This window comes from Alligator sinensis, unplaced genomic scaffold (genome assembly GCF_000455745.1).
Source record: "Alligator sinensis unplaced genomic scaffold, ASM45574v1 scaffold421_1, whole genome shotgun sequence".
NCBI lineage: Eukaryota > Metazoa > Chordata > Crocodylia > Alligatoridae > Alligator > Alligator sinensis.
The window spans coordinates 215,357-225,972 of NW_005841871.1; the positions used below are offsets into that span (position 1 = coordinate 215,357).

At 41.6% G+C, this 10,616-nt stretch overlaps 1 protein-coding gene across 1 annotated transcript in view; it reads right to left on the reverse strand.

Moving 5' to 3' along the window:
* Nucleotides 1-6,130: 6,130 nt before the first annotated feature.
* GPR78 (G protein-coupled receptor 78) overlaps nucleotides 6,131-10,616 on the reverse strand; it is a 6,070-nt gene continuing 1,584 nt past the window's right edge. Inside the window, exon 3 of the mRNA XM_006017029.1 lies at nucleotides 6,131-6,368. Within this exon, the coding sequence (XP_006017091.1) occupies nucleotides 6,131-6,368 (238 nt within the window). The remainder of the gene's footprint in view (nucleotides 6,369-10,616) is intronic.

Here is a 10,616-nt window from a genome sequence, read left to right on the forward strand (position 1 = left end):
CTAAAAAAGCTGATTATTTTCTCTTTCAAAATGCGTCTCTGTTTGCTTTTGTACATTTACTATATCACAGCTCCTAAATAGCTTGTTAAATAAGTAAACACAGGGCACCTGGTTAAAAGACTACTGTTTTATGACATGCTGTGCTCATAGTCTTAGAAATCACAGGGAAAGTCTCCACCTCCACACTGCACCATCGGCATACTGTAGGAAGAGGGGCCTACAGATAACAGGAGCAGAACGGGTCAGAGTGAACCAACCATCCTACATGCTGCTACTGCTAGTCTGGGCTGTGCCACAGCCTTAGGTAAAAGGAGGAGCTGCCATAACATAAAGCAGCCTTCTGCCTGCGTAAATAAACCAAGTACCATTTTGGTCTCCAACTTTCCCCAGCAAAAGTTCTGTGAGGGTACAAAGAGGGGTTACACAGTTGTGTGACTCTACACAGGCACAGAGGCTCAGCCACAGACTGGAAATATTTACTAGACATTATTTTCTGAGGATGCTTTTAATATATTAAAATTCAAAGCTGCTGATTCTTTCAAGTAGCTCTAACTGTCATCCTTGCTCACAGAATTTAAGTTCACCTTCTAAATGTATGGCAAACAACTGGATGCCAAGTGATGCTTCAAGAATTCTAATTCCAATGTAATAGTCATATAGGAGGTCTGGAACAGAAGGATGCTGAAAATATCTGTGAAATCGAAGTTAAAAATCTCTGTGTTAGTCATACTGGGGTGGGATAACTCAGTAATCATTCTGCAATCGTGATTATTCACAAAGGTACATTAAGTGCTAATTTATTTGTATGATATATCTGGTCTTAATGCTCCATCCTGGAAGATTCTAATCACCTTCTGGAGTTGAAATTCATGAGAAATGAAGGCTATAAGACCTAGGTCCAAAAAATGGACAGATATTGGGTTAAGCAAAATTTAGTGCCCATAGGCTAGATCCAGGGAAGAATATGGGGACTGAATGTAGGGGATTGATGTATAATGTAGGCACCTACATCCAATTTATGATTCAAACAAGGCAGGGGTGGAGTGTGCCCCCTTGTTCTCTCTATAAAATAGCCCATATCCTTGTGGAGACTGCACAAACCTGGGAGATGGCAAGGGTGGGGTTGAACTCTGTGACCATGTCCAAACTAGTGTGGATGTTTGGTTCCTCAGGGGACAACTATCAGTGGGACACTTTGTGCCATTGCTAGCTGTCCCTGGGGAAAGCCCATGGCACATGCCCAGCACAGCCCACAGCTGCTGTGCTGGCCCCAGCAGCCTTACCTGGGGTCCTGGAGACTGGGGAAGTTGCAGCTACATCTCTCCTGCAGTTTGGAGTCTGACCAGTAGCTGGACCAGGTTTTGGGCAGTGCCCGCTGCTTCCACATACATTGCCCTAGTTTTTTTCTTCACAGGTTTTTTTTTTTTTGAGCTCTGGAGATCCAGGAATCAAAAAACAAACCCTGCACTGCAAGGTAGCAGCATGGGAAATGCCTGAATATGTGGTGTGTGGCATCGCAGGCAGGTCTGTGGCAACACGTACTGCACAGCTACGCTCATCTGGACACAGCCTGTGGGAGCATCTCAACGAGCAAGCACATGCAGTTTGCAGTGCCTCAAAGCAGTCTGAGTCACTGCAAACTGCACACAATGCACATGCAACCATTCACTGCAGCAGGTTTTTTTGACTCCAAGAGATCCTAGTGTCAAAAAAAAAAAAAACTGAGCTGAAAAAAGTGGCATGGCACACATGGCAGCAGTATGCATCACCAAAAAGGGAGCCTGGCTGGCCAGAGTCATGCTCCAGCTGCCAGCCAGGCTCTGAGTGGCTGGTTCAGCACCAATGCTGCCTCCGGAGGCACCCAGGACTCTAGGTAAGGCTACAGGGGCCAGCACAGGTGCTGGCTCCAGCCTTTCCTACCCTACCTGGGGCCCCTTTGCTGCACACTAGAGTGCATGGGCAGAAGCATGCCCAGGGACAAATAGCAGTGGCACAAATATGTGATGATGCTATTTGTCTCATGGGAAAATAGCATGTGTGTCTCATTGGGATGCCCCTGCAAATGTGTGCTCAGTGGGATGCACCCTTTGTGGGAACAAAAGGAAATCATAGCTAGGTGTCACACATCTCCATGAATGCTGTAGGTACCAAGCTAGTCAATAAAAGGCAGATCATGAAAAAAAGAGTGGACCCTGTGCCATTTTTTGAAAGAAAAGACATGACCGTGCGTAGACAAAATGAGGGGTGTGTGCGCACAGCACTTCAAGGTGGGCAAAATGCTTTTGCACTGCTTTAATGGTGTTGGTGTTTGCATGCCTCAGTGGCATATTGGACATTAATTCCAGCTGCTGTAGGAAATTCGGCAGCGTAATGCACCTTAAATGAGTTGGGGCACAGCAAACTAAAACTCCTCCAAGTTGCTGCCCCTACAGCCGCAGAGCAAAGCCCCAGGCTCCAGGCATCTCCATGGCTCTGTAGGAAGCCCTGCAGGCAACCTGGCAGCAGCCTGGGAAAGTAGGCTCTGCCCAACAAAAGCTGCGAGCCTGATATATTTTTTTTCCTCCTCCTAAAGCCTGCCTGCCTGAGCTGCATGGGGGCCCGGTGCTTCCCTCCGCAGCTGCGGTGCCCCCCTGGCCCCCCTGACCTGGGTGCCACAGCTCCTCTTTCCCCCCCCAGCCCAGGACTGCTCCACTCACCAGCAGCTCTCCCTCCCTGCTGGAGAGGCAGGTAAGTCAGTGGGGTGTGTGTATGACACAGTGGTTTAATTGGCCCTAATTTGAAGCGGTGTTTTTTAAAACCCACCACTTCAATTTGGGCCTCCATTTTGTCTACACACACCCAATAGGTGCCTTCTGTCAGGACAGAGTTCTGGTCTGTGAATCCCAGATAGAGGAAGGTGTCCCAGGTAGTGACTAAGCCTCCAAGAGGAGCAAGAGCTAAGACACACACCCATTCTCCACATTTTCCTGTTGGCTCATGTAGGCAGCACCCTGCTCAGTATGCTGTTTTTGTAGATCAAAGGACACCCAACACAAACTGTTACACTACGTCTGGTACATCTGCATGTTTCTATGGCCCATGCAGATTTAATAGTTAAATCATAACAGTTGCTACACACTCCTTTAAAGCAGCTAAAATGCACATTTGTCCATAATTTAACCCCATTCCCACCTGCTATAGGAATCGGGCACCTAAAACTCAGGCGTTACAGTGCTCAGTACTGCAGCACTGAAGTTCCTTTTTGGACTTGTTCCTAAGTGCCTACAGTAGGGACTCAGCATCTGGCAGGCCTGAGCTTTTATTGCAAAATGTATGCATGGCACAATATCCTCAACTGATGTGAATCAGCATAGTTTAATTAACTTGGGAAGAGGTGTACCAGTTTAACTGTGTTCTGCCTCGTCATTTTAAATGTTTGAAACACTGATTTCAGAAGTTGTTGCAATCCATTATTTTTCTCCTCTATTATTCACACTTAGAAAAGCCCATAATCACAAATACAAGTTTTATTAGTTTTCAAATTGCTTTGGAGATCACATTTTGTAAAACATTTATAATCATGAGATATGTATTTATTCAAAGGGAGCAGCATTTTCTTTAAAAACCTACATAGTTCAGCTAAACATTACAGGTATTAGTAAACTCACGTAAGTTTAGAGATAATATGGTTGTGATGAATGTCATAGCTTATCAAAACTTTTTGGCACAGAAATGACTGACTCTAAAACAAATGAACATTCACAATCCCTCCTCCAGAAGAGATGCTGAACTGTTACACTGCTAATGCAGTTACTATAAAAGATGTGAACACCAGGTTTTAGTAGGAGAGCTGTGAGGTGTGGGGGAACTTAATAGATTTCATATACAAATATTTTTTTTCTGAAAGATTGTATTTACAGAAAACTAGAGGGAGTACAAATACTTTAACAAGACAACAAACATAGTACATTCAGTTTAACAGAAGCAGAACTAGAGATGCAAAACACAGAGGCCTAATTTACTTGCATGTCAATAAAGCACTAGAAAGGCCTCAACGTTTGAAAGCAGGAGATAATATGTCATCATGTTCATTTTGCAGCATCTTTTCGTTGATTTAAATACAATGTCGGTAGGGACCTTTAACTCAGTCTAATTGTATATTATAGTTCAACCCTCCAAACGACTCAGCACTCTGAGCCTGATCTTGCAAAATACTTAAGCATACATTTAACTGCTAGCCCCATCGACTTAAGTGCATTCTTAAAATTAATTTCATGATTAAGTGTTTTGCAGTATCAGGCAAATATTTCCAGCTTTATTGCCACAGTAACTTAGAAAAGAACTCTATAATGTCATTTTATTCTTAAAAACACATTTAGAATTGCTCTCATTTTTCATTTAAATGTTTATATGATAAAACACTGCTTTATTGAGCTCCACTGCAGATTGATTCTTCATGTCTTCTATAATACATAATCAAGGGAATATTATTCAAAATCAGTTACAACATGTTTCCAAAGACTCTTTAGATTTTAAAAAATTGAAGTGAAAAACTAATAGTGAAACAGCTGCTTTTCCTCCTTGATGGGTGCATCTACACATGCATTTTACTGTGGAGTAGACTAATTAGCTTTGCAGTAAAGTGTGACAATCTACATATGTGCCGGTATTAGGGTGCAGTAAATTAATTAACTCTGCCATACGATAGTACTGTTTGGGACGGCAGAGTACATCTTATAGCTGAGTACTTAATTGCACTCAAACAGACATGTAAATGGTAACAGGGGCTGGCTGGGGCACCAGGGTGCTAAAGTGCAGGGGCTACCTGCCACCTAGCCCCATACTGTAGCATCCTTATGCCCCAGCCAGCCCCTCCACTGCCTTACACTGCCACCTGGAGCCCAGAGCTGACTCCCTCAGGCCACCTGCCAGCCTGGGGCTGCTCTGCCCTGGCTCAAAGTGCTGCAGTCTCAGGCACACATGTAGATGCTGTGCCTGGGAGCAATTGACTTGGGTGCAAACTGCACTGGAGTTTATTGCTCCGCCTTAATTGCATGTGTAGATGCATCTGATGTGTAATACATGGGGGGTTGGCAGTAGATTGGCTACAATATCCGTAGTGAATTTTGGCGAACAAACCAAGATTTCTAAGTATGTAAATCGGAAATACAATATTGTTGCAGCCCATCTAATGTAGCTGATACACAAACAATTTTTCCCTATTACGTTGCCTTTAAAAAGAATTAATATACTGAATCTTGGTTTGTAAAAACAAATAGCTATTGAGCAATATATCTCAAATGTAGTGGCATCTGTCATTTCTACAGTTTAAAGACTTGATTTTTTTCTGAGTGCAAGGTTGATTGAGTAGGACTGGCTCGATAATGTAAACTACAATATTAATTAATTCTGATTATATCACTGCAATTATTGTAACGATGTATTATCACAAAAGTGCTAAATATTAATAAATCAGATATGTGGCCTTTGGTTATGCTTGATAAAATATTGGCATATTGAATATAGATATCATTTTAAAGGCTATGTTACAATCATAATGCCTAATAATAAATAACAACAATCTCATTTGCAAAGTGCCTACCCATAATGCCCATACTGGGCACTATAACAGCAAACCATCAGTTAAGATACTCAGTTAACATATTCTAAAACTAGTACCACAGATCCAGGGCTGCAGAGGTAAATGTACAGCACAATGGATGCTCTACCTGTCTCACCAAGCTCTAAGTTCCAGTGCTCCCATTATCTCTGACTTAAGAGGATGATGCTGGATGCCCAGTAAGATATCAGGACTTTGGGACCTGGAATATTAGAGACTTTGAGAGCTAAACCATGGACCTTAGATTTACTCCACTTACCAACAAGCAATCAGTACAGTGAGCAAAGCAATGGCTAGGTAGACTCCTCTCTGCCCATCCCAGACAGCTACTGTGGTGCTGTAGTCTACACTAGCTGCAGACAATGGAAGAGCCTTTTAGGAAAGCCTGCACATTTCACTGCATTGTAGTGATGCAGCTTTCACGTCTCAAAGGTATTGTCACCATTGTCAGATCAGTGTGCAAACGATCAGGTGATAGTCCTAGAGTGGCAGAGTCCTGTCTTCACATGAAGAGTAAGGATAGCCAAGTTGTTAGTTTGTTCTGTGTAAGCAGTAATCATTTTCGGTGTCAAGAGAGCTGTTGTAGCCCGATGAAGGATATAGATCCCTTTTAAGTATCCTGTTGACTATGTTGATCAGGACTTTCTTGTACTGTTGACGTAAAAGTGAGTAAACAAATGGATCTGATGCAGCCTTACTGTAGGTGAGGCACTTGCTTATAATTCCCCAGTAGTAGTTGATGGTAACAAAGGGAAGGAGCTCTATCAATCTGTTAAAGATTAAGAAATGGAAAAGATCAATGTTACATCCACACTAGCAAAGTGTTCCACTCACATTCTGAAGAACATTAACAGAAGAAATAATGATTATATTATGCAAAACCTGAGGAGCAGATCCTGTAGTCAGAACACAGATAAAATTCCCTTTGATTTCAGATTTCACTGTGACATTCCCAATTTCCTATGTTGAATGCTGGGGAAGATGTATTATAAACTATATATTTAAACAAAGAAGGGTCAAATTCTCCTGATATCTTGCACCCCAATAGTGTAGCAATTTAAAAAAAATATTCTAGATTCTACCTGATGAAATGTCCTGGAAAATTCAAATATATTTAAGATCTTGGTGTCAAGTCTGACTTGGTATTGCTTCTACACTCTCTTGGAAAGCTATAGACAGATGTGTAAAATGTCAATAATCATAGAATAATAGAAAATTAGGGCTGGAGGGGACCTCAGGAGGTCATCTAGTCTAGTCCCCTGATCAAAGCAGGACCATCCCCAACTATATAATTCCAGCTAAGCCTTTGTCTAGGCAGGTCTTAAAAATTTCCAAGGATGGAGATTTCACAACCTCTCTAGGTAACTTGTTCAAGTGCTTTATTACCCTTTTAGTGAGAAAATTTTGCCCAATATCTAGCCGAAACTTTCCTTGCTGCAAGACCATAGTGTATAATGATAGATTTATATTTAACCACATTTGCGAAATTCTTTATATGTTAAAAGAGTGTATGATAGACTGGTGTGATATAAAACACCTTGGGCTAATATGTAGCTTGTCTCATGGATATTTATTTTCATCTTCAGTCACGCAAACCACTTTTCTTCCAATTTGCAATCTCATCATATTCGTGTGGCAACTATTGCATTTGATTTCTTAGAAACATACATTTAAGAAAGTATGTATCTATTTTTAGTTGTGTGATAATGAGATTTAGCAGATGGAAAAAGGAGGAAATATCATCATCTCTGTATGACCAACCAGCTGTCTTTGGACCACCAACATGTGCTCAGCGGATGAGCAGTCATCACTGAACCATAGTTTGAGAATCTCAGCATGCGTTTGGAACAAGTGTATTAATCATGACTGGAAAAATTGCAGCTGAATTAAGCAAGTCATCCCACGAGTGACAAAAGAAATCTAACACCACTCCAAAACGTTTTGCATCTTGCATATGGAAAAAAAACAACTTTTAACAATATGAAGAGACATTTTTCTTTAAACATTTGTACTATTTTTCATATACTTTCAGCTGCAAAGTTTTAATTACAAGGCCTTAATTAGAACTAGCCATGATTTAATTAGGGCCAACTTCACAGGGCTCAGAAGAACTCATAAATACTCCTGAAATGTCCTAAAACAGCTCTTCTATACTTAAAATGCTATGAATTCAAGGTGGATATCACAAGCATTCACCGGGCTAAAAGTGAAAATCTCATCTTAGGGAAAACCTTGGAATTTCCCTCTTCCTATAGCATAAAGTTCTGATTTTGGAAAGCTGAAAATACAGGATTATAGATGTTTGATATTCCTATGTATGAGAAAGCTGGCAGACAACCAGTACTGAATCATGAACAAAATGAGGAACAGGAATGTAAACTACTGCATGAAAATTTCATGTTTAATTTAGTGCATTCATTTCCCTGATATGTGCATTTAAAGATGTTTGAAGCTGCTCAGAGATGTGAGGGGGCTGGAGTCTCAGAACAAGTCCCAGGAATTTAGATCAAAGATAAAGGGCACTTGCACATATTCAGGGAAGCTGCTTCAACACACTGGATTTACAGTGTAAATCCAGCATGTCAGAGAAGACTCCATTAATCGCGTCTGCTAGAGAAAAGAAATTAAGGTGCTCCAGTAGCCTCATGTGTATTAGTATCTCCGTGCTGAAATATGGCAGTGGGGTGCTTTGAATTAAAGCTCATTGTACAAAATGTAGTTCAAAGCACCCCACCACCATTTGTTCAGCATGGGGACACTGATACATGTGATACTCTGGTGCTTTTAATTAGCACCTCTCACTAATTAAAGCACCCTCACCACCACCGCCACCACCACCACCACCACATTAAGTCAGATGTCAAAAGTGAATGCTGAGTTTTGCATATAGCTCTAGTGTTTATCAAATGAAACATCATTCCTCACTTTATCCCAGCATGGTTACTACCATCATGTCCTGCATTCATCATGCTGGATATGTGTAAATGAGTGAGAATTTTTATAGGACACAGTCAAAAAGGAATACTATGTTTACAGCTTTACTGTGTGTTTGCATGCTCATGTGTATTATACAGATTATGTGACTGGACTACTTACTTTAAGATCAGTAGGAAAACTCACACTCATACAACTGAGGCAATGAGATAAAATACCAAGTCTTATCTATTTGATCTTTAAAATATTCCATTAATTTGTCCCTCATACTATTCCACTGACAGTAAGGCCAGGATGATTTTTTCCCCATTTATTTTAAGCCTAGAAGACTGAATTTCTTGTTAATATCCAAAATCTCATTCACATTTGTATTATTAGGACCAAATCCTGACCTGAGTGCAACTTCAGTATGCCAGAACTGCCTTGCAAACTCCTCCAGCACAAAGGCTGAAGTGATCTCTGTGGACACCCTACACGCAATGGAAGAAATATGGGGAAATGTGCATGGTAATAGATCCCCCAGCTCCATCCTTTAGTATAGCATTACCAGCAGGTTGCCTTTGAAAGAACTCTCCCAGATACTTATACCGCCAACATCAAACCCTTCTTATCTTGTTGTCAGTGGATTTTCTTAGGCCACGGGAGCAGGGCAGTATTCACCCTTGCAGCTGTAATTTTGTGTCAGCAGAATCTGCCATACATAGTTATTTTTACACACACATGCATATGCACACGTGTACACATATGTATTTATGTTTCTGCTGACATATCTGGTGCCACTTACTGGACTTAAAAATGCATTATCTTACATTTCAAAAGCACCTTGCCCGCAAAATGGAATAGCTTTTCATTTCATTTCACTTCGTATAAATCTTTACATTTATGGGAAATAATTGTATATGAAAAAATGCTTGGAGACTGGAATTTGCTGAGCAGGATGTAGTTCAGGCTGAATAAGGGTAGTAAAATCCTTCTTTTGCTTGGTTTAGTGTTCTATACTGATGGTCACAAACAGTGAACAGAACATGACTCATAATGGGTGGAATATTAATCAATTAGCATTTTAACTTTCTGGCATCAAATTAATATTTATAACAATTCTTCCAAAAAAGAAGAACTGCAGTTGCCTAGATAATCTGGCAAGAATCTTTTTCATCTAATAAAAAATGTGCAATAATAGGAAATGCCACTTCAAAGGTTAAAATATATAAAGGCGAAGAATGCTGTGGAAAGAATAGTAATCCCAGTGTTCTGTTCTGCAAACACTTATTCCAGGTGTCCCAGTAAAGCCAATGTACCCAAACCAATGGGCTTGTAATTTTGGTGCCTGTGTATTCTAATTTGAGGTATCTTTAAGGGGGCTGATTTGAAGAGGGCAGTGCTCCACACTTTTTGCAAATCATCCCCTTTTGCCCACCTAAATCTGAAGCACCTCAGATCACCAGCTACTTTTGAGAAGCCTGACTTAATTCTACCCGATATAAAAATAATGAGCTGGATGTAAATCACTGCTCCTCCGTCGTGTTCTCCCATGCCAAATGACACCAGCTTCTTCAATAACCTCCTTTATTAAATCGTAGCATTTAGAGATGGAGCGTTCCCACTTTCCATGTTCAGAGTAACTATTAAAATAACTAAATAACTATCCCATCTGACTGTGGACTCGGTCCTGCACTACTGAAACCAGGGGAAACTTTCCTCTTGATTTCAGTGCGTGAGAGATCAGGCCAGCGCTCATTGCACCAGTGATGACAACCCTCCTGGACGCTGTGTCGGCAGCATCTGGCTTCTCTGCCTCTCGAAGGCGAAATCAGGAGACTTCGGAAAAGCTGCCCCCGCTTCACTCTGCCTTTGATGCTCCATCGCCTCCATGTTTGCATCGCAATCAGGGAGGAGCGGGGGCGGAGGTGAACGGCTCCCATCTCCCGGTGGGATGTGATGAACTCCCAGAGCCCAGTCCCACAGCCTCTTCTTTGGGGTGGGGGAATCTCTGCCCGGCGGCCATAAGGTCCCATCGATCCACTTTGCCAGGACGATTTGGCTTCCCATGTTTGTATGCACATCCCCCCCCCCCCCCCCCCAC